General features: G+C 47.0%; 1 protein-coding gene across 4 annotated transcripts in view; it reads left to right on the top strand.

Annotated features, from left to right (window-relative positions):
* PTPN18 (protein tyrosine phosphatase non-receptor type 18) overlaps window positions 1-24,654 on the top strand; it is a 63,155-nt gene that overhangs the window by 23,362 nt on the left and 15,139 nt on the right. Inside the window, exons 2-12 of one of the 4 annotated variants that reach the window (XM_053295861.1) lie at window positions 2,865-2,973; window positions 4,450-4,526; window positions 5,872-5,967; window positions 7,886-7,924; window positions 8,065-8,133; window positions 9,995-10,057; window positions 11,430-11,572; window positions 12,804-12,870; window positions 15,338-15,451; window positions 16,375-16,452; window positions 18,874-18,963. In XM_053295861.1, the coding sequence (XP_053151836.1) occupies window positions 2,865-2,973; window positions 4,450-4,526; window positions 5,872-5,967; window positions 7,886-7,924; window positions 8,065-8,133; window positions 9,995-10,057; window positions 11,430-11,572; window positions 12,804-12,870; window positions 15,338-15,451; window positions 16,375-16,452; window positions 18,874-18,963 (945 nt within the window). The remainder of the gene's footprint in view (window positions 1-2,864; window positions 2,974-4,449; window positions 4,527-5,871; window positions 5,968-7,885; window positions 7,925-8,064; window positions 8,134-9,994; window positions 10,058-11,429; window positions 11,573-12,803; window positions 12,871-15,337; window positions 15,452-16,374; window positions 16,453-18,873; window positions 18,964-24,654) is intronic. The other 3 variants (XM_053295859.1, XM_053295857.1, XM_053295860.1) reach the window with 3 other exon arrangements.

Raw genomic sequence — 24,654 nt, 5'->3', positions numbered from 1 at the left:
TCCACAGCTGTTTCATGAACACTGACAGCCGGGCTCTGCCCCCAGACACTCCTGCATCGCCTGGAAAGTTGACAGCTTCCCCTTCCTCCTCGCTGTTGGAGATCGAGGGCGTGACAAGTAGCTGAGAAATTAAATGACCGAACCATGTGAGCAGGAATCAATCACATGGGTCTTTCCCACACTTACACTGCTTGCTTTGCACCACTGAGAGAAAGCAAAATGAAGAGGCCCAGATTGTTTGTTTATTTTGGGAACTTATATCCCACTTTTCAGATGATAGTATCTCAAAGCAAAACTCAGATCCAGTTAATGAGAAAAGTCTTTTAATAAAAAAAATACCATGGCACTTTTTGAGACAGAGTGCTTTTCATTGGTGGGGTATTAGGAACAAGGTTATTGTTTTAGGAACGTATATCCTACCTTCTCACCAAAGTCTCAAAGTGGCTAACAAGTGGCAAGGAAGAAAATAGCAATTAAAACCAATACATAAAAACAAGAACAGCATTTAACAATAATCAACACAGCCAACAAAAGACATCAGTATCCATTTTAACAGGAGGAACCAGGATTTCATAAAGAGCACCAAGTGCCATTAAAAGTTCAACATAGTTCTCTGACAGAGTAGTAGTAAGTGTGTGTCATCAAATCTCCCCAAGTCCTCTTCTGGACTCAAATGTTATTAGGAAAATCTGCAGTATGGACCATCCCAAGAGATTTTCAGCAAACTAGCACAGGGCTAAACCCTCTCTCCTGGATATGCCAGTCTTCTACCAGGAGCTTTGCCAGACAGCAGGCTTTACTGTGGGTTTTCTGTGAGGCTTTACTGCAAGTTTTACATTGCCCCAAAAAAACTGATGCAAAAAGTGGATTTTTTTTTAACCTCGGATATAAATTGGGTGACACACTAACACATGATGAAAAATCTGAATTGTGTGCAAAGTGCTCCCTGATAACTCACAGGGACTTGGGGGTAAATTTGGCCAATATGTGAACACCTGGATGAGATGCGAACTAAAAGCTCAGTGTGAAAAACTTCTTGGATGTTGGTTCTTTAAATGGGGAACTTAAAAAAAAAAAACCTAGTCTTTACATGCAGTCTGAAGTGGTACAGTCGACTCCCCCACCGCAGGACTCTACCACCTTTACCACCTTCTGCTGCAATGCAATCGAAAGCTCTGGACCCAAAGTTACTATTGTGATTGGGAGAGAGCTGATCTATGTTTCCCCTCTTCTTGATTCCAGGGAGTTATTCACACATGGCTTCATACTGTGGGGTATCCGAGGAGCGAATCTACTTCGCAGTACATTTGAGGCATTTTAATCTGGGGGATTAGATGGACCATTCACATAGCCATCGGCTCCTTCCTGCATTCCCTGCTATCTTTCTCCTTTGTGCGTTCCCACTGCTTTCTCTGGGTTTTTTCAAGCTGGTCCCTCAAGGAATATTAGCTCCCCCCACTTACAGGGAAATGACATCTCTGGGCAGGTTCTTGGGGATCACCTTGGTGTCTCTGGTGCAGGAGCAGCTGGGGTGGGCAGTGGGGAGGCTGGGAGCTCTCTGGCCAGTGGCAGGAGTCAGCACCATGCAGGCCAAGCCCAGCAGGCAGAAGAGAAGGAGCTGCCCCTTGGCAGAGGGTTTCCGCCAGCGCTGCAGTTCAGCCATGGTTTCCTCCTGCCAGCTGCTGGCAGAGTTTCCTTGGGAGAAGGCAGAGGCTGGAGCTAGATGGCCCTCTCTCAGTGGAGATCATGTGTGGGCTGCTGCTGCTTGCCAGTCCTCCCGCCCCGCTGTGGAAAGCTGTGCTCCTCTCCACCAGATGTGGGGGCGAGAGCAAGAGTGTGCAAGGGAGGGAGCGTGTTGTGGGGGGAGCCCTGCCTGCTGGGGATTGTCACTGGGGCTGGGCGGTGAGGGAGCAGGGGGGTCTGGAGGGATGGAGCGCAGTTGGGGTGGGGGTGGGGAACCTGCTAGGGAGGCAGCCCTTTTCCTTTGGCTCACTGTTTTCCTGTCAGACTCCTTTAACAGAAGATCACGGAGTTTCGAAAGAAGCCGAATTATTGGCAATGGCCCCTCCACACATCACAGAAAAGTGTCAGGGCATAACAGAAGCCTTGGGGTTTTTTAGAAAAAGCCACTGAAGATAAGAGGATTTTTTTACACTGGACATAATTTGGGCTAAGCCAGAATGCTCAGCCATAATTTGGAGGGAACATAGGAAACATAGGAACATAGGAAACTGCCATATACTGAGTCAGACCATTGGTCTATCTAGCTCAGTATTGTCTTCACAGACTGGCTGTGGCTTCTCCAAGGCTGCAGGCAGGAATCTCTCTCAGCCCTATCTAGGAGATGTTGCCAGGGAGGGAACTTGAAACCTTCTGCTCTTCCCAGAGCGGCTCCATCCCCTGAGGGGAATCTCTTGCAGTGCTCACACATCAAGTCTCCCATTCATATGCAACCAGGGCAGACCCTGCTTAGCTATGGGGACAAGTCATGCTTGCTACCACAAGACCAGCTCTCCTCTCCTACAAGACCAGCTCTCCGAGTTGTGTCTCTCTCAGAGTCGTGTCTGAACTGGTCCCTGATAGCTCGCAGTGACTTTGAGGTATATCCAGCTGATATGTGAAGCTGCACCCTCCATTCTGGAGGAGAGTTGAACTAACAGCCATGTGTGTAAAAGCTCCAGGTCATCCTCTTGGGCAGCCTAGCACTTTGATGCTACTGGTGAAAGAGCAGCAGCTGAATCATCAGCACCAGCTGTAACCACCTGAAGCAATCTTTTCCATCATTGTCTCCTAGGGTCTTCATCAGTCATTACCCTCTTTTAAAATGCTGTATAATGTGTGCAGTTTTTTCTGTCTCTTGGCAGGAGATCAAGGCCAGGGCTGCAGCATTCCGGCAACAGCAGGGCATTTCAACAGCGGCTGGGGGCAACAAGGAGAACATCAAGAAGAACCGTTACAAAGACATCCTGCCGTGTGAGTTGGGAGTCGGTGGCGCCTGGGGAAACGTCATGTTTCCCTTCCCAGGGATGGCTTTCATCTCAGCACCCTGGCTTGGGGGCAATTTTCCATCTTAATGCCACCTTCCTCATCCATGAATCAGTAATGGCTGCTGGGCATTGGAGCAGGGGGACAGGGGAGAACCCAGTAACCGAGGCAAGGGCCTACACCACCCCCCTCCCCTCTTCCACGCCAGAGGGCTTGGGTATTTACCCGAGCCTGCCAGAATGGAGGAAAACAGAAAGCCGGGAAGCAGGGGCAAAAGGCAGAAAACAGAAACAGTTGGTGGTGGGAAGAGAAAGCAGAAACACCAAGGCAAAAAGCAAGGAGAAAGCAGAAAAAGAAGGGCAAAGGGCAGAAAGAGGGACAGAAGGGAGAGAGCAGGGACTGCACGCACCCCCACCAAACAAGCTAATAAAAGATCAGACTTACCAGCAGCCAGGGAGTCCCCTAGAGCAGGGAGCTTCCTCCCATCCCTCCTCTTCTGCCTGCAATTTCCTCTTTTGGACTTACTGTGCAGGGCAGGTGCATACAATGTTCCACAAGTTCACCAAGCATATGTTAAAATAAATTTTTAAAATAGGGGAAAGCGAGGCTTTAAGAAAAGCCTGGTTATGTTCTTATGTTCACCATAAAATACCACTGGGAGTGGCTCACTCAGGAAGTGGTATGCCCTACATGGACTTGAATGGTGCACGGTATGAACGGTGCATGGGGGGAAATTTGAAAGAATAAAGGGGTATCCTATTAAAGCAGCGCTATGTGAACGGCCCCCAGGTTTCTTCAAATTATCTTTATTGCGCTTTTATGTGGCTAATATCTTGCCTCATAACTCACTCTACTTTACCCCACTTAATTCTGTGGTTAAGCCCGCCATCTGGGAATGGCCCTGTACGTGCTTCTCCCAAGTAAGCCTACTGGAAGGGAGACCTCAGGCAGCCAGGAAGGCACTCTGGTTCTGCATGTTGCTCCTGATCCAGTGCCACTGTTACTCTGAGGGTCACAGAGGCAACTGGGAGGGCCTGAAGTAGGGTCTGGAGTGCAGGTTAGGGTTCCCTGAAATCTCCGACAAATACTTCATTGATGTAAGAGATGGGCCTGCCCTGCTTTCTATGGACAACCTAATTGCTCTAGGTGCCCAGTAATCTATAAGCGATGCCCTGAGACACATTAGATGTAGCTGCTGGAGTCAGACAGCAGAAGTAGTTCAGCATAGTCCCTGGTGTGGTTGCTGAGCCACTGTCTTCACAGGGTTCTGATCAAATTTGATGTGGGGGCTGTGCCATGCAAGTTCTGGTCCAAGGAATAGACATCTTGCAATTCCTCTTTTTGTTTCCTGCCACCTTAGAGATATAGTCTGACACTTAGCAACTCATGTACTTCTCCCTCGCTGTTCCCCTGGCCTTTTCAGCTCCTCCACGGCACTCACTCCCACTTGTGTGTCTCTTACAGATGATCAGACCAGAGTTGTGTTGAATGCATTGACAGAAGAAGGGCAAGCAGATTATATCAATGCCAACTTCATCCAGGTAACAAATATCTGACACAAACCGGAGAGCCGTGGTAGAGCGATGGCAGAGCCCTTGCTTTGCAGGCAGATGGTCCCAGAGTCAATCCTCAGCATCTCTAAGGAGGTCCAAGAAAGACCCTTCTCTTACTGAAATCCCGGAAAGCCACTGCCAGTCAATATAGGCAATACCGAGTAAGGTGGACCAATGGATTGACTTATTAGAAGGCAGCTTCTTATACTCAGGCAGAGTACATGAAGCTGTGCAGGGTTTCTTAACCTTGGGCCCCCAGATGTTGTTGGACTACAACTCCCAGAATCCCCAGACATGGCCTTTGTGGCTGGGGATTCTGGGAGTTCTAGTCCAGCAACATCTGGGGGCCCAAGGTTAAGAAACCCTGAAGCAGTGTGTCCCAAGTTACCAATCGCTGGGGGTGCTGGTGCAGCATTGTTTCAAATTAAGAGTAAGAGTAATAATGACCCACCTCCTGCGTTTCCGCAAGAGTCACAGATTAGAGTGTGCCTTGTGATTAGGAGGAGGGCAGCCCAGAGCAACAACTCATACACAGACACAACAAGGAGCCTCTTCTGAGGGTGGGACATTCCGCTGCATCTTTGCATCAGGTGTGTTTTAAGGACCCAATCACACTTGATGCAGAGATGCAACTTACTGAACCACCCTCAACAGAGGCTGATTGGGAAAAGGCATGGCCAGGGCAGTGAATCACGCAGAGATGGAACAGGCAACCTACTCTTTAGGTTCACAGCAGCTTTTTATTATTTAATTTCTGAAGCATGTTCTGGCATACAGTGTGAGCTCACTGCATTAGAGACAGTGCAGGCTCTTCCTACAATGCAGAGCATCCAGAGTATCACATAAATAAGATTTCTAGTCCTCATGGTTACAGGGAAGAGCTTAACAATATGATAGCAAAGTGCCCTAAAGACTCCAGAACCACGAGACAAGTACAAAGAATCCCAAATGCATAATGTTTTTAAATTTTTTATGTTACTAAGTTTAGATAAAGGGGTTTTTTTCCCCCCTCAAGGGCTGAGTCAAATCTTCCACATTTAAGAGCTGCAGTTGGGGAATATGAATATGATAGGAGTGGGCAATATGTGCACAACCATAGCTTAGCATTGGCCATGCTACTTACAACAGCATGCCACTTGTGTTAATAAAGTGCAAATAGAAAATGCAAGCTTGCTCTAGCTCACAAGAGAGCAAGTCGCCCAGCCTTTCCTTTGTATGGAGAGCTTTCCTGTTCTCATCAGTGCTGGGCCATTCCCAGACATAGTTGTAGGAGGGGAAGTTCGGCAAAAAGCAGGGGACTGTCTGATGTTTGCCATTCTCTTTGATTTCCTAGGGTGTGGACAACAAGAGATGCTACATTGCCACACAAGGGCCTCTTGCGCACACGGTGCTTGATTTCTGGCATATGGTTTGGCAGTACAGGGTGAAGGTGAGTTGAATAGCTGGATGTTCCAGACCAAGCCAGGAACTGGGAGGGATGCAGACCTTGGACAACTCCAGGAGAAAAGGGGGTCAGGACAGGAGTCAAGACCTCAAATAACTCCAAGCAGCAGATCGCCAGCTGGATTCAGCAGGCATGAGATGGATGTTGCTCCAGTGCCGTGGTAGGCAACCTTGGCTCTCTAGCTGTTGTTGACTTACAACTTATTTATTTATTGTGGCTGGAGATGATGGGGGTTGTAGTTCAACAGCTGGAGAGCCAACGTTGCCTACCCTTGCTCCAGTAGATGGTTGGAGCTGACTGCCATATTTCATAGTTGCTGCCCAGATAGGGTGGACAGGCCACACTCTTTCCTTGAGGAAGGCTCTGTTGTTTAAAGGGGCCTTGACAATTTTCTAAGTGCTGGCTCTGGTGGCTCTGGATGACCTCTGCTTGGGTTGGCCGGTCCTCAAGGGACTTATCTGAGTCAGAGGGTGAAGGCAAGGACATGTCCTTGAGTCATGGTGGGGGTGCTGACTCGGGTTCCCCTGGTTTTCCTGCTGTTCTTTCTCCTGGAAGGTTTTCACATGGGGCTTTTAAAGCCCTTTAACTCACATCTCCTCCAGGATGGAGGGGGTGCGTTCACATATTGACCAGCTTTAGCACGAAGTCCCTGCAAGTTATCGGGGAGAAGTTCACACATAATTCAGGTTTTTTACTGCACATTAGAGTGTAGTCCAATTTATATCCGGGGTACAAAAAAATCCACTATTTGTGTCGGGTTTTGGGGACAACTTCAAGTTTGCAGTAAAGCCTCCCCTTAAACTTGCGGTAAAGCCCGCTGTGTGTAAAGGTCCTTGCTGGCAGAGGGGTTGCCTGGGGACTAGGTCTTAGGGCAGGACTGCACAACTTTCATTCCCCAGCTGTTGTTAGACTACAACTTTCATCATCCCTGATGATTGGCTACCATGACTGGGAATAATGGAAGCTGTAGTCCAAGAGCAGCTGGAAGACTGGTTGTGTAGCCTTGTCTCAGAGTCTTCTCACCCTCTCTCATTCCCAGAACTGCCACCTCATTCTGTAGTTGAGGGGGTCCCAGATCTGGGGTCATGGCACTGGGTTTCTGGGTTTTAAGTCTAGTTCTGGGAACGAAATGGGACTCAGTAGATTAGACATCTCATCACACTCTAGACTGACCGAAAGCCCAGGAAGTCAAATCCTAAACCCAAAAACCAGCTTAGAAAGAGGTTCTGTCACTGTTCTGTGATTGAACTCAAATCTAAAATCTCTGGGTTGTCTTGAACCAGAACCAGACTCCTAAACATACACAAATAGCAACCAGTTCAAAATAAGTGACTTAATCCGCAGGCACTCAGCTTTCAATTGCATGCTTTAACATAAGAGATTTCCTTCATCTCAGTCAGACCATTGGCCTTTCTAGCTCAGTATCATTTGCACTGGCTGGCAGTGGTTCTCCAGGGTTGCAGATGAGGTCTTTCCCATCCCTACCTGGACTGAACCTGGGACCTTCTGCATGCAAATGAGTGCTGTACCCCTGAGCTACAGCCCTTCCTCAAAAGTAAACAATCTGCATGTGACCCAAGCTGGGTGATGAGCAAACCTGAGGTCATCAGAGGCAAGGAGAAGGCTTAGCACCCATCTGTGTACTTGACTGTACCGCTTTGATTCACCATATAGGAGAAGAACTGCCATTCATTCTTATGTATAAAAGGCTTTCCATTCTGTTAGTGTCAGGCTAAAACATGTCCCACACCTGTGACGCTGTGTCACCTTATTTTAACTGAGAGCAGCTCCAGGAGGTGTCCTTGCAATATACAAGCCCTCTTTCCACCCTGCCCATCACAGAGCAAGGCATTTCACATCAGCAGAGTGCTGTTCCTTCCTTTATGGTGTTCTCTAATTGCAGGTGATCGTCATGGCATGCCGGGAAGTGGAAATGGGCAAGGTGAGACCTACTGATGGATGGTATCGAGAATCAGGAGGAACAACTTGTTGTGTCATGCACTCCAGCCTTGTGACTTCAACAGGGAGGTGTTGCTGCCATCCCAGAGTCTTAGCTAAACTTCTTTGTTTTCCTTTCTCCAGAAAAAATGTGAGCGGTACTGGCCTTTGGCAGAGGAGACCTTGCAATTTGGACCCTTCTCCATAGCACAGGTGAGATGATGAAGTCTGGATAGGCAGATAAGCAGTAGTGTGAGAAGTGTCAGCAGAGTGTCAGCGCTGGTTGGAAGGCCAGGTGAAAGCATGGGTTCTCAACCTTGGGTCTCCAGATGTTGAACTACAATTCCCATCATGCCCAGCCACAATGGCCACTATTATGGCTGGGGATGATAGGAGGTGTAGTCCAACAACATCTGGGGACCAAGGTTGAGAACCCCCAGGTTAAACGTTCCTTCTCCAACATTCCTTCTCCAACCATGCTGTAGTCTCGATCCAGATGAAAGCCTCACACAGCTGCTGCTTATATTTGAAAAATCAAGCACATAGGCCCCCATTGTGGCTAGGGGTGATGGGAGCTGTATTCCAAGAACATCTGGGGACCTGAGGTTGAGAACTCCTTGGTTAAAAGCTCCTTCTCCATCCATGCTGTGATCTCAGTCTAGATCAGAGCCTTGTGTGGCTGCTATTTATGCTTGAAAAATCAAGCATGCAGGCCCCAGGTGCATGATGGGTGAATCATCTAGTCTGGGTGTGAATAAGTGACCACCACCACCACCTTGTGTCAGCCAGTTCCATAAGATGAGTATCTGTTGTGTGAAGAAGATATTCCCTTTGCATTCCCTTTGGTCTGTTCTAAACCTGTTTCCTGTCAGGTTAACTAGGACCATCTTCAACTGATTTCCATATGTTGGCAAGAGTCCTGATTTCACAGGGGAGGGTTGGGTGGCTGGGCAGAGCCACTGAAGTTAAACTGATTTAAGTTTGTCATCTAGACATTCCTGCAGTGTCAATCACACAGAGCCAGACTGTGCAGATGCTGCAGCTCCACACTAGAACAACAACATGCATGTACTCTATGCAAGCGTTCGTTTTTTCTTAATTAAAAAAAAAAACCTTTATTAAAACAAATTTACAATGCTAAACAATATTGATCCAAACACAAACAGCAACACATAATATGACAAAGGCTGATTCATCAATCCATCCAAACTCTAATATTGCCTAGGGTTGGAAAACAACCATAATTTTAGTCTAAAAATTAAATAAAAATTATAATTAAAATAAATTAAAATAAAAATTAAATTAAAATAAAAATCGATTAGTGTAAAGAATAAAACATGACCCAATTACATAGAAAGCATTATTTGTAGTCTGGTTTGGACGGGACCGAATAATATGGGTTGGCTTTTCTGAGATCACAATATGCCATATGTTCTTGTACCAGATATTAATCGACGTGGTTTGATTTTTTCCAATGTCTGGCTATAGCTAACCTGGCAGCAGTTTCCATATACACAATTAATTTTTTTTTAATATCACGTCTGTATTGATCCCAGAAAATACATTTACTAACACAAGCTGGGGGCATAATCCTATTTGCTGGTTTGTAATCCTGCTCATCTCCATGAATACCTCTGTCCAAAAGGATGAGACTCTAGGACAGGTCCACCAAAGATGAAAATAGGTTCTCTTCAACCCGCAACCACTCCAGCAAAGTGGAGAGCAGTCTTTTTGGATATATGCTGTTTTTACTGGGGTCAGGTAACATCTATGGAAAACTTTGAGAATGTTCTCCTTAATTTGGGCCAAAGAGGAAATAACCGGCTTCCATTTCCATATGTTCATCCACTCCTTTGATTCCGTGTTGAAAGTCATTTTCCCAAGACACTTTAAGGGTAAGCAGTGGGAGGAATGTGTGGTTTACAATCAAATCCTATAACTTTGAACCACTCTATGCAAGTGTTCTGTAGTTGCACCTGCACCTCAGACAGCAGCATATCTGGAAGAATGAGACCTCTCCTGCACATATGGGTTGCAGGGTTGTTCATGGCGTGTTTTCTGGTCTCTCTCTCAGGCTAAGGAGCAGGAACTCAATCCAGATGTCATTTTGCGGAAGCTGACTCTGACATTTCAAAAGGTAAGGCTATCGTTCTGTAGATCAAGATAGGACTGTAGGGGGAGCCATGCAGGTCCAGGCCTAGAGGGTGTGCACTCCCCTGCTCACGGTCCCTGAAATCACTTGCTGTAGCTGGGATGGGAGGAGCAGCACAGTGCACAACTCCGCACAGGACTAGCTTTAGGGATGGCTGAGCCAGGTGGTCACCAGTGTGCTCACATGTGCTCTCACACAAGTTTTTTGATGTTAGATCCCGCTCAGGTTGAACCAGGAAGGCCCTACTCTGAATGCACATGCACGCACACTGCCTTGATACTGCCGCCCAGAACAAAACTCATTCTGCAAACAAATGGAAAAAGGGACTGGTCACCCACCTTCAGGCACCCTCAGGCACTCCCCCTGAAGGAGTTATTTGACCTCCAAGAGACTATTTCACTTCAAGGGCAAAATACTGCTGAGGAGCGGGAGGTTATGGGCAGTGGGGGGTGGGGGGTGGAATGTGCAAGGAGGAAGGGCGAACCTTCCCCTGAGGTGCCGCAATCTCAGCTGGGATCCCCCCACCTTGTGCAGCCCGTCTTGGTGAAGAAGGGCTGCATCTAGTTGGAAGCCTGCCTCTTTAGCCTGCATTCCCACAAAATGTGTGTTTTGACTCTTATTCTGACCAAGGAAGGAATGTTGCCTGTATTGAGGGGCAATGTGATGCAAGCACTGCAGTTGGGGTGGGGGGAGGGAAGAAAATTCGTGACTCGGTAAGGGAAACTACTGTGATGTAGCAACCATGGGCATAGAGACAAAACCAGTCTGAAAGTGGCTTTGCTGTCCTGGTTTCAAGAACCTGCAAAACATTTTGACACCAGAGGCAGAAAATCTAAATGAAGCCCTCACCACACTGCTCCTCCTCACAGTTATATGTATATATAGAGAGAGAGAGACAGACAGACCACTCACCCATTTAATTGCACCCCACATCTGCCATCTGATGCAACCACCTCATTCCACCTCATGGTAAGTCTGGTCTTGATGTCTTCCCCTGAAGAATCCTGGGAACTGTAGTTTGTGCTGAGAAGTCTCTGCTAAAAGTCCCTAGCCATTTCACAGGTCTATAGTTCCCAGATTTCTTTGGTTGGAACCATGACATTAATTAATTTAAACCAGTGGCACATGGGTATTTTCACATATGAGGCTTACAGTGGCCTTTCCTTACATTGGTCTGTAATGCAAATGTAAAATCTGAATCAGTAACCAGACATGGGAGTGAAAGCAGCGTGAGGGATCTCCTTTGCAGTAGCGCATTCTGTGTTAAAGCATCCAAAGGGGGACACTGTAGAGGGACAGCATGCCACAGGAAGCAGCATCAATGGAGCTGTACTGATCACTCCCTTTTCCATCCCAGGAGGAACGGGTTGTCTCCCATTTCCAGTATATTGCCTGGCCAGACCGGGGCATCCCAGACACTTACGGCTACTTCCTTGCCATGATCGAGCAAGTGAGGCATAAACAGGGTGAAGACACTGTGCCTGTCTGCATACACTGCAGGTAGGATTGAGACTGCTGCTCTCCTAGAGAGAAACTGGTTCTTTGATGTGTGTTTTGATTAAGTGCTGGGAACTGGATTGAGTAACTCCTGGAATTTCTGTTCCCAAACCATTTGTTGCTGCTTCATTCCAGCAGTCTAGGTGTGTAGTAAAACTGTCTCATGCCTATCAGACCGATTCAAGTCTGTATAAAATCCTCTTCACTCCATTTTTAGATTCTAGATACTGTTCCAGAATGCCCTTTCTCCCTTGCACGTGATCTTTTTGCTTAACATCTAGCCTGCTGAAGGGTTCTAGAGAACTCAGGGACTTGCTGCTTTCTGACTTTATCCCAATAGAAGTATTGTCCTCTTTTGACTGTGGGTTTTTTGGTCTAGTGGACTGATATGGCTCCCAGATGAGCAGCGCTACATGCCTGCAACACAGAGGTGCAGGGGTCAGAACAACAACGTGTCCCGGCTCCTAGACATTCCACACTGCACTGTATGAGTGTGCGGTGCATTGTGGGAATCCCCCACGGCAACAGGCGGGTGCCCGTCAGTATGTCAGCACTGGCTGTAAGTAGCCGGTGAACCATAGACTTGTGAGCTGGTCATAGGTTCCCACAGGCAGCCAAGGCTGGGCTTAGCTGCACTAGGCCTGGGCTTGGCTGCTCGTGAGAACAGCCTCCTTGGCTTTTTAACCAGGCTTTTAGATGCGTGCTGCTTTTCTTGCTGCTGCTCTGTATTTTATGGTCCTATTGTTTGTGTATGTTTTTAGAACTTTCAATTAGATTTGTAGTTTGATATTCCAATTTAATATTTTTATTGTGTAACTGTTTTATAGTCTTACATTGTTTTAACTGTTTTGTAAACTGCCTGGAGATTGTTTTAATGAAAGGCAGTATAAAAAAATTAGCAATAAATAAAAACCAAAAACTTACAGGGCGAAGGGGAAAGCATGTATTTAAGAAACACTTTATTTCCTTGAACATCTAACTTGGCCCTGGTATCTGCCAGATTAACTAGAAACGGTGCAAATTGATTCGTACTCTTGTCACATGACTCATAAAGCCTGAAAGTTAGCTGGGGCCCCACTGGCTCATGATATTTTTCCTGCCTTGCTGAACAAGCTGCCCCCTCCATATTCTCATTTGCATTGCAACTCCTGACCTGAACTGGTGTGAAACTGCTCAGTTATTTTATAGACCACCCTGGCTCCATCGTCTTCTCCTTTCCTCCTCTATTCTGCAGTGCAGGCTGTGGACGGACAGGTGTGATCTGTACACTAGACTACATCCGGCAGCTGCTTCTCAAACAGGTATCTTGGTTCAAATAGAAGCATTTTCTCCCAGAGCAGCCGGGCGGGGTGAGGGGTGCCTGTAGTATGAGCAGAAGATTTAAAAAAAAAAAAAAAATCCTCCCAAGCCAAGTTGGGAGTTTGATAAGCTGATATGTACTGAATAAAGACCAAGAACACTTTCCTGGAGCACTTACAGAAAACAACCTTTAGCGTGACTCTTAGAGAGGAGACAAAGAAATATGAACTGGGTCTGATCTGTTTGTCTGTCTGTGTGCGCTGGCCTTGTTGCTTCTGGCCTATTTCTATGAGCAACTGTGCTGCTAAGCAAAGCAAGCATGTAGGATCTAGCACAAGGACCTATGAATCAGCATGAGATCACAGTAAGTGGTGGGGAGCATGACTGAACATGCTTGTGCATCTGCACATAGGCTAGAGTAGACCCAGTTGGCCGGCTCCTGCTGCCTGTGCCATGGGAGCTGACACAAGAGCTAGGGTTTTGGCATTCATCTTATTATGCATATATTTGATGGATTCATATCCCGCTCCTCATTAAAAGTCAGAGCAGCTCACAGATAAAACATCAAAGCAATATTTAAAATAAAGCATTGTCATCAAAACAAAACAAAAGAACAACAATAAAAGTTTTAAAGTTGCTTTTAAATACATGGAGTAAGGGAGCTATTCAGAACTTTCTAGGAAGAAAGTTCCAGAACAGGGAGGCCACGAGTGAGAAGGCCCTGTCCCTGGTACCCACCAAATAGATCCCAGCTAATAGCAGGCCAGAGAGCAAGGCCTTGGTGGCAAATCTCAGTTGCTAGGTGGAGAAATATACGAGTAGGCAGTCCATGAGGTAGCATGGTCCCAGGTCATAAAGGGCCTTAAAAATTAAAACTGAACTGAGCCCAGAAGCAGGCTGACAGCCAAGAGAACTGGCACAGTATAGGTGTGATGTGTTCCTGTTGGTTTGCCCCCACTAACCTGGTGGTCGTATCTCAACCAATTGAAGCTTCTGAACCATTTTCAAGGGCAGCTGAAAATGATGTAACATGTGTTGGGGTTTGTAATTATTTAGCAAAGCACCAAGAGGAAGCATAGCATAGCATAGTCTTAGAGAGGAGATCTGGTCTTGAGAGGAGAGCTGGTCTTGTGGTAGCAAGCATGACTTGTCCCCATAGCTAAGCAGGGTCTGCCCTGGTTGCATCTGGATGGGAGACTTGATGTGTGAGCACTGCAAGATATTCCACTCGGGATGAAGCCGCTCTGGGAAGAGCAGAAGGTTTCAAGTTCCCTCCCTGGCATCTCCAAGATAGGGCTCAGAGATTCCTGCCTGCAGCCTTGGAGAAGCCACTGCCAGTCTGTGAAGACAATACTGAGCTAGATGGACCAATGGTCTGACTCAGGACATGGCAGTTTCCTCTGTTCCTATGTTACTATGTCTTTATGTTGGTCTTTGACCAGCATAACAACAAAACAAACAAAAAACAGTTAAGACAATTTACTCCTACAAAGTAATAAGGGATCTCTATAAAATTACCTAAAAACATGGGATAGTGAGTAGAAGCAGCTAAAAGTTAAGACTATGAACATAAAACTATATGTAAAAATTAATCAACACTGGTATCAGAATGATACTGAGTCTAAAGGGGGCAAGCCAGCAAAATTGGGAGCCTGATACAGAACAGTGTTAAATCTCATTCCATATTGTATTCTAAACAATGTATGGCATCAGCACATCCAACAAGTGGACGCAACATACATACAGGTGCTAAAGTGTTTCGTTCTTATTAAACTTTAAACGAATTTTGCTAGCTATGAGGCAGAACTTGGCCACATAATAGGATCTAAAGTCATTCTGATCTGTCAAGAGGAAATTAAGATAAGAAGATTCAGTACCGCCTGGATATGCGCTAATATATGGGGAGAGAAGCTTATGCCGAATGTCACGATAGTACTGACAGTAGAAGAGTACATGAGCCGTCGCGAGGAAGGAAGCTGCCCACTCCAGTTACAGAGTAGTGCAGAGCTGAGCTGTTGCAGTTACTTTAAGGATACACATGGAGATTGTAGTGCAATCTAAACTGGTACAGATTGTAGTACAATCTAAACTAAATTGTAGAGCTGTTCTTGTGGTAGCAAGCATGACTTGTCCCCATAGCTAAGCAGGGTCTGCCCTGGCTGCATATGAATGGGAGACTTGATGTGTGAGCACTACAAGATATTCCCCTCAGGGGATGGAGCTGCTCTGGGAAGAACATCTAGGCTCCAAGTTCCCTCCCTGGCTTCTCCAAGATAGGGCTGAGAGAGATTCCTGCCTGCAACCTTGGAGAAGTCGCTGCCAGTCTGTGAAGACAATACTGAGCTTGATAGACCAATGGTCTGACTCAGTATATGGCAGTTTCCTATGTTCCTAACTAAATAGGTTTATTGGTTAAGTACATTTGAAATAGGAAAGACCTATCCTAAGTATAAACTCCTTAATGAATAGGTAGGAAGAGAGAGCTGCTTCCATCTGCTCTTTAAGAGGAAAGGAAGAGAACTGACTCAGCACAGGAAGTACCTGAGGAGTCAAGGCAGGGGTCATAGAGGCAAGAAGGGACAGGTAAGGAGACGCTCACTAACTACCTCTACTCCCAGTGCCAAAAGGTAGTTGGTGCAAAAGGTCGATGCACTGGAACTCCATCTCCAACAGCAAGCCTTTGTATCAGATCTCCATCTCAGACTTGGCTCCTGCCAAGGAAGCAAGGTTTTGGGAGGAGAGGGGATAAAAGACATGGAGCGTGTCCTATTTTTGGAATGCTTCCTCATATAAAAAAGCTTCTTACATGGATAAACAGCACATCAAAAAGAGGTTTCTGTTAAAACTTTCTCTCTGATCTCTAGATTATCTATCTATCTATCTATCTATCTATCTGAAATATTTATACCCCACCCCTCCAGTGCAATTCTGCTCGGGGCGACTTACAACAATAAGATAGACACAGATACAAGTAATAAAAATTTTTTAAAAAAAATTAAGTCAGATTAAAAACAATTATTAGGTTCAAATTAAAACTGAAAATTATAAAAAGCTAAAGAACCTACCAGATATAACAAAATAATAATTATATTAAAAAGCCTCCTTTAAAAGGTGTGTTTTAAGATGTATTTTAAAAACACTGACGGAGGGAGCATGGCAAAGCTCTTCAGGGAGGACATTCCAAAGCCGAGGGGCCACAACCGTAAAGGCCCTGTCTCTAGTCCCCGCCAACCAAATCTCTGTTAGTGGCGGGGTCATGAGCAGGGCCTGAGATTATTATTTGCAAGGAAGGTGTTTGGTTTTTTTAATGGTTAGGGTTGTGGTTCCAGGACACCTGCCAGCTTTCCTGCCTTTAAGATATGGGTCAGGGAGAACTTTGAGTGGAAACTGTGAGTGGAAAGGGGAGTAACAAGACAGAGTAACAAATGTGTGGACAGATCCAGATTAATGTACTTAACTTGAGGATGCTTTGATGCCCAGGTGTCAAGTTCTCTCCTGTCTTTCAGAGAATCCCTCCACATTTCAGCATTTTTGATGTTGTCCTAGAAATGAGGAAACAGAGACCGGCAGCTGTGCAGACCCAGGTGAGTCCCACAGTTATTGCTGCCATCCTTATTCCTATTCTAGTTCATATAACATTCTAGTTCATATAACAGTAAGGTCATTCAAACATCAAACAACTGTTCCTGGTAAGCTGGGGAAGCAAGACGCAACCTACCTTCCCCCACATGATCCTGGCTGCTCTGAGATCACTCCTGCCACATGGCCACAATTGGCAAGGGGGCGGGAGCAGGCTGCAGCCTCCTGAAACCCACCATGCACTGCATGAGGAGTGTGGTGCATTGGGGGATTTATCCGATGCCAAGAGCTCTTGCCACCCGGGGCTACAGGCAACCCAAACATTCATACAACCAGGGAGTGGGACTGGGGTTGAAGGGCATGCTCTATAAGCCCGGGTACAAAACCCCGGCTACCCCCGGTGAAGAGCTCTGAGATTGGGACCAATTCTGGTGCTCCACATGAGCAGCCCCACCTGGGTAAGCCTTGCAAGCTCAGGTAGGGCTTCTCATGTAAACCACATTATTGCTTTTTGTGTCCCCTCCATTTTGATGGCTCATTTGGCTCCCTGTCTTGGGGAGACAGCAGTGAGCTGGAGACTCCCCAGTTGCACACTTGATGACCCCCACTCACAATGTGCTGTTGTTTGAGAGCTCCATAAATCCAACAACTAAAACATCCAGATCTTCCTTCAGGACCAACCCAAAACGTGTGACTGGGAATGTATGCTTTTCAGCAATTTCCATGCATGTGCTTCTTGCCAGAAATTATTCTACATCCAAGATCCAGATTTCTAAATTAATTTAATTAATTAAAATCCAGGAATGTTTAAAAGTGCAGACAAAGTCTAAGAACATATCTGTGCATATGTTCTAGATGTGGCAAACTACTATTCCATGTACAAACACACACACCACAGGGAGAGGGTGAAGATTTTGGCTGAGGTTGTTAAGAAAAACATGAAATGTTCAGAGTCAAACCATGCTACAGACATGTGCCTTCACGGTGTTTATGGGAGGTAGGAGAAATAATAACTGCCACATCTATTGGTATGCATGAGAAACTGACTGAATGTGAGAGTGGAAGGACCAAAAGATTGAGACAGTTCAGTAAGACAGTTCACACAGTGATTAAAAAGGGAGGAGAAAGCATCCTACTCTAGTTTGGGAGCTGTGCACACTCCTGTTTTCTCCTCATGTGTGAGTCAAAAAAACCTTTCGGAAGCTCATGTAGTGATCGTCTGTTAAGCGTCAGCTGGGTAGGGGGGCTTTTCCTCCTAGATCATCAGGAGCCCCCCTACCCAGCTGACGCTTAACAGACGATCACTGCCTGAGCCTCCAACCTTGTTTTTTACTCACACACAAACAGAAAATGAGAGCACAACAGCCAAGCTAGGGTAGGATGCTTCTCCTACCCTTTTAATCATCATGTGTACTACCTGATTCACACACAGCTTGTCACTGAACCACAGCAATTAATGAAAAGCCAGTCACTACAAAGGGCCATGATTCTGTAGAGGAAGGACCTGTGGATTGCAGGGACTCCATGGAGGGTGCAATGTGTTTCTGTGCTCTCCCCACAGAAGGTCCCTGCATCTGGGGTATGAGCCACATATTGTCAAGAGCTGTGAGAGGGTTTTGCTCAAACAGCAAAGTCATTGCAAGTGCAGTCTTTTAGTTTTCCTATATGAAATAACGAGGCCATTCACACCATCAAAAACTGTGTTCTACCCGGGTTTGGAAGCTTTATGTGCTCCCAATTTTCAGTTGTGTGGAAGCAAGGTATGAGGAAAACATGGGTAGAAGTGATTGTGTGGAAGCAAGGTAGGAAGAAAAGCTATCCAGGTTTTCCGCCTACCTTGCTTCCATATAACTGGAAATTGGGAGGATATAAAGCTCCCAAACCCGGGTAGAACACAGTTTTTGATGGTGTGAATGGCTTCAATGGCTTACTTAGACAGAATGACCTCAATGACCCACTTAGAAGAAAATTAAGAGGTGCACTCAGAGACTCCACCTGGCTGGGAACTAAAACTCTTCTCAGATCCTTGTGGGTTTTGCTCCCTACCAACTGTCTCCCATACAGCCTGGTTACTTTGTTCCATAGAACTCAGAGGGAGCCTCTGAGAGCTGAGCTAGCTCCTGACTTCATAATCTCACCCCTTGACCTGCATAGAGTATCTTGACCCTGGGTTCCATGTGACCCTAGAGCAGACATCCCCAAACTGCAGCCCTCCAGATGTTGCTGTTACAACTTCCCCGCATCCCTAGACACAATTTTTTGTGGCTGGGTATGCTGGAAGTTGTAGTTCAGCAACATCTGGAGGGCTGCAGTCTGGGGATGCCTGTACTAGAGGGTGGCAGAACCTTTTGGGCCTTAGAAACTAACTTTTATTTAGAGATTAAAAGAAGCTCTCCTCTCATCTCCACAACCGCTTTTCTTGGCAGGAGCAGTACGAGTTTGTATATCACGCGGTCATTGAAATGTTCCGAGCTTGCTTGGGCTTTTGCAACCCAAATTATGAAAACCTCAAAGAGGTAAGAGACACACAGACACAGAACACAGAGGAGCGCTGGTGTTGCTGCAGTTCCACCCACAGAGAGGCAGTGTTTCCTTATTCACATGTGAAAACTGGCCTTATCTTCAGCCTGAGCCACTCTAGGCTAATTCCCTCTGTGACTCTGAAATGTTCGGGTTGTTTTTGCCTTCAGCTGTTCCCCCCCTTCCAGTTTCTACCTTTGACTGCTGTTGAGTAATCTTAAAATCAGTTCTCCACTATGTGCCTAAAGGAGTCCAAACTCAAAGGCTAATTTTAAAAGAGCCACAAATATACCTTTTAAAACTCCCATGATTTGTAATCAGTCTTAGCAGAACACTTTAAAGCATATCCATTGTATACTGATTGTATTTCGTTGTGCTTTTGAGCTGAATTCCTAAGTTTTAAAACAAATTTCTGGAGATGATATTGCAGCTTAATATATGCATGTAAGCAAGTGTAATGTGATGCATATCCGTGGGTGGGGGACCCAACTTCACATATACACTGATGGGGTCTGAACTGTCAGTGACTGACCAGGAGTCGGAGAGGGAACTTGGGGTCATGGTGGACAGCCCATTGAAAGTGTCAAGAGTGCACGGCAGCTGTGAAAAAGGCCAATTCCATGCTAGGGATCATTAGGAAGGGGACTGAAAATGCCCTTATACAAATCCATGGTGCAGCCACATTTGGAGTACTGCATGTAGTTCTGGTCACTGTGCCTTAAGAAGGACACTGTAGAACTGGAAAAGGTGCAGAAGTGGGCAACCAAGATGTTCAGGGGCCTAGAGAACCCTCCTTATGAGGCAAGGCTACAGCATCTGGGGATTTTTAGTTTAGAAAAGAGGCAAGGCATGATAGAGGTGTATATAATTATGCATGGAGTACAGAGAGCAGGCTCGGACTGGGCAACAGGGCATATTCCCGGTGCGCCCCACCCCAGGGTGCCCCTGTGCCCCAACTCCCACCGTTAATTACCCATTCTTCTCAAAATTCGGCGCCCTCCCCACATACATTCCATCGCCCTCTCAGTGCCCCCAGTCTGGCCCTGACAGAGAGTGGTCAGAAAGACAGTTTTCTCCCTCTTACAACACTAGACCCAGGGGTCATCCCATGAAACTGAAGGCCGAGAAATTTAGGACCAACAGAAGGAAGTACTTTTTCACACAGCACGCAATTAATCTGTGGAATTCTCTGCCACGGGATATGGTGATGGCCACTAGCTTGGATGGCTTTAAAAGGGGCTTAGACAAATTCACGGAGAACAGGTCTATCAATGGCTACTAGTCTGGTGGCTATAGGCCACCTCCAGCCTCAGAGGCAAGATGCCTCTAAATACCAGATGCAGGGGAGCGACAGCAGGAGAGAGGGCATGCACAAACCTCTTGCCTGTGGGCTTCTCAGAGGCATCTGTTGGGTCACTGTGTGAAACAGGATGTTGGACTAGATAGGCCTTGGGCCTGACGCAGCAGGGCTGTTCTTATGTTCTTGTAATGATTATGTTACTCATTATAGTTTAATGGTCATTAAGTATGAAAGTTCTCAGAGAAGGAAGGAAAGGCTGGTCTTGGATTCCCAGTACATACCTGCCAACATGCCCCTATTTTCCCATTCAGGTGAATGGGAAAATAGGGACATATTGGCAAGTATGCCAGTACTGTACAATTATGACCCCGTTCCCTTCCTCTCATGTAAAGTAGTTGTATGCATCATTAGTCAGAAGTACATCCCCTTGTGTTTAGTGAGGCTTACTTCCAGGTAAGTGTATACAGGACTGCAGCCCTCATGCTGTCTCTCTGTGGGCCAAACTACACACAAAATGGGAGACCCATGATTGGATATCCTAATAATTTTCTGCTTTTCTTTAATGCACCTGTACCAGGAAGGGGCCCCAAATTCCATTTGAGCAGTGGTGCTGGGGGAGAAGGCTTTAACACCATACCCTGGGCCACATTCCTAATCTAAACGCCCCCGCCCCCCAAAAAATTTGCTGTTCCCTGGAGGGTTGTGAGAAATACAGGTAAATGGGCAAGTACAGCAACCAGCCTCAGAACTGACCATGAAGACAATGAAGTGGTGGATACAGAGGCGTAACTAGGGAAAATGGTGCCTAGGGCAAGCACTGAAATTGCGCCCCCCCAACATCTGACACCCATCTTTCAGGGTTGAGAGGTTGATCCATTCCTGCATACCAGCCTCATTAACTGTGTAAGCCTGGTTCATGTAAGAGCCCAATTCTAAGCATGTCCACTCCTCACAGAGTTCAACCGGGCTTACTTGCATGCAAGTGTGCATAGGACTGCTGCCTTAAGCGCCAAGAAATGCCAAGAGACCGGCGTATAAATTGAAGCTCCGACTGGCTCCTATAAATCGAAGGAACGCAATCCTAAACATACACTTACTCGAGAGTAAGCTCAATCTTAATCAGTTGAACATTGTACTGAGTGAGCATACGATCATCAGGCGGCTGGTGGCAAACTGAACGCCACCCACCCACCCACCCCGCAAGCTGACTTGGCAGCAAAGGAGTCCTATTCATTTCATTTCAATGGGGCATATTTGCACCGTTGCAAGGGAGCCGGACGCTAAGCACACACAAGTATAGCCTGCTACTGGGTTGCCGAGACCCGCGTGCTCCGGCTTCACAGAGTTAAGGGTCGGCCTGAGTCACCCTTTCTTGCGCAACGCAGGCGACGGCGCGGGCTCCTTTCTTCAGTCCGTGGGGCAGAGTTATGTCTAAGCAGCAGCAGCCCCTTCTCCAGAAGGACTGGCCCAAGAGATCCCTGCGTCCCCCTGCACGGACCCCAGTGGACTGCTGTCAGTCCCCCACTACGGAGAGGGCCGCTTAAGCCTTCGGCAATCAGAAATCTCAGCCCCTACAACGGAGCTCTCTCTCCTTGGCTGGGACCTACGAAGGAAAAGGCGTGACAAGCGCGTCTCTCTGCAGATGCAGAGCGTGTTGCCCTCGTCCCGCCGCAGATGAAAGGAACAGATCTGCGTGCTCTTCCCACCCTCCAGGGGAAGGTGCAAGCTCCAGGCAACCCTCAGCTGCTCGGGGCTTCTCTGGAGCAGAGCCGCCGCCCCCAACCCCCGACGGCGGCGCCTGCCTTTCTGCCTTACTGGGTCCCCCCACCGTGGGTTTCCGAATCCACTCGCAGATGTTTCGCCACTGGCCACCAGGCGAGAGCTGCTCCGAGCCGGGCAGCGGGTTGAGAGGCTGCATCAGCCCTGCGGAAGGGGGGACCCTGCAGGAGGGCGCCGGAGGGCCCTGAGCGGGGTGATGGTGGTGCGGGTGCGGGTGGTAGTCTCCGGCAGGGCTGTAGGCCAAGCCTGCCGCAGCGGGTCCATGCATGGTGCTGGCAGCAGCCGCCACCACCCCCGGGGCCACCCCCTGCCCGTAGCCATTCCAGTCATTGCCGGCTCCCTCGGCCAGGCCAGCAGCGCTGTGCAGCAAACACACGCTCTACTCCCGCCAGCCACCACAGCGTGCAATGCAGCACCCAGTGATTTGACGCATGCGCGAGTGGCGGGGGTGGGGCAGGCATGCCAGGAGGAAGAGGTCGGTCATCGGGCAGACAGCATGGCGCCCGGCCGGAGCTGAGCTCGCCGGGGCGCCGCTGCGGCCCGCCCAAGCTAAATTAAAAATTGGGGGGGCAGCGCGGGGGGGGTCCACATGGCATTTCTGCGCCCCCTGCCAAGTGGCGCCCAGGGCATGTGCCCTGCCTGCCCCCCCTATCGTTTCGCCCCTGGGTGGATAGCTTCTGCCTTTTAAGATCAGCCATCTACAGTAAAGGATCCAGCAGTCAAAAAATATGCCGCAGACTAGGACTTGGCAGGGTTGCAATGAAGGCCTTGGAAAGGATATTTAGATGCCATGACATGTCTGTACCTACAAAGATTCAAATAGTTCGGACAATGGTTTTTCCGATGACACTCTATGGATGTGAAAGCTGGACTTTGAAGAAGCAAGACAGAAAAAGTATTGACCCTTTTGAACTTCGGTGCTGGAGAAGACTTTTGAGGATACCATGGACAGCCAGGAAAACAAACAAATGGAGCATAGAACAAATCAATCCAGAATTCACACTTGAGGCACAAATGACCAGGCTCAAACTATCATACTTCGGACACATTATGTGAAGATGCAGCTCCCCTGAGAAGTCCATAATGCTGGGAAAAGTTGAAAGGAAGAGAAGAAGAGGATGACCGGCAGCAAGGTGGATGGACTCAATTATGACAGCAATGAATGCACTACTGAGAGACTTTAAAGGCCAAGTGGAAGACAGATCATCCTGGAGAGAATCTATCTCTGTGGTCGCTAAGAGTTGACACCGACTTGATGGCACTTAATCAATCAATCAATCACATGGGAAAAACTCAGCTGTGTCTGTCTCATCACTCTTACACATACACACACATACCCCCCCTTTCAGTTTTTCTCTCTCACATGAGATGCAACTTCACGTGAGAGATGCAGCTGCACTCGCGCTCACTCTTGCTCTCGCTCTCTCTCTCACACACACCCCTTCTGCTACTCTGCAGTAACTTTGAGGAAGTTCCTTTTTTCATATACTTCCTTCTTCACATATACACTGTGCTATCGTTCACATGCCTGCCCACTAAGAACATTATGAACCTGGTGAAAATTATGATATTTGGCAAGAATATGGTGGCTCTGCTTCTATAAGGTACCTTCTATGGGGTTTGCAGGGACATGGAGGTGGGCAAGGGAGAGAGTTGAGATACTGCTCCTGAGGGTGCCATCAGAAAGTCCCTCATTCACTTTCCTTTTTTGCGGCCAAGACTCACGGCTAGAAAGAGGTGGCTGACTAGCTTCTCCAAACTTATTTATAGCCCAAACCCATCTCCTGCCTTGTGCACTTTGCTGTTTAAGAAATTTCTCCCAGCTTTAGATCCCAAATCCTACCTATTAACACTGGCTGGAGTCTCTTTCCACTCTTGCAGGCACTTGACTATATTCCCTGGCTGGCTGGCTGTGAGCAAAATCGAGGGTCGGGGTTTTTCCTCCTCTGGAGCTAATAACCTCAATCTAGATCGGTGCACTGTGAGCATATTGTTAGACATTCCCCTGAGTGATGAGGAGCCCAGAAGCAATGCTGTAAGGTTTAGTTCTCTTCAGATGAGAGAGGGAACACTGGAGACTTAGTAATATGTTTCAGAGGACTCCTATTCATCTGTTTTAACAAGAGTCCTGAAGGACATGAAAAACTTAACAGTTGTATTGCGGGCTTTTGTGAACTTTAGTCCACTCAGAAATGAGCTCCCTAAGCCATGAAAGGTTATGCTTTGAAGTGCTACAGGACTCAGCCAAATTCTTGCCAAATTGACTGCTCTCTGAGTAGTGCTGTTATATCCAGCAGATATCTGTAATTTAAGCTCATTGTTGGCCTTTCCCTAAAAACTTACTTGTTTGGCCTAGCCTTCCAAGGTTTTTAAGTTGTTTTTAAGTATTTTAATTGGTTTTTAAATGGCTCTGAATTGTTTTAAAATTGTTTTATATTGTTTTAAGCAGTGTGTCTTTAAATGGTGTTTGTTTTTAATGGTGTGTGTTTAAAAACAAAACAAAATTATTGTGCACCTCCGAGAGCCTTTGGATGGGGCAGTCTAGAAATGCAATCAGTCAATCAATCAATGAGCAAAACCTTTGTGCAAAGCCTACAGTAAAAGACAG

The sequence above is a fragment of the Hemicordylus capensis genome, chromosome 2 (genome assembly GCF_027244095.1).
Source record: "Hemicordylus capensis ecotype Gifberg chromosome 2, rHemCap1.1.pri, whole genome shotgun sequence".
Taxonomy (NCBI): domain Eukaryota; kingdom Metazoa; phylum Chordata; class Lepidosauria; order Squamata; family Cordylidae; genus Hemicordylus; species Hemicordylus capensis.
The sequence above is the reverse complement of the archived record's forward strand: the minus strand, read 5'-3'. Positions and strand labels throughout refer to the sequence as shown.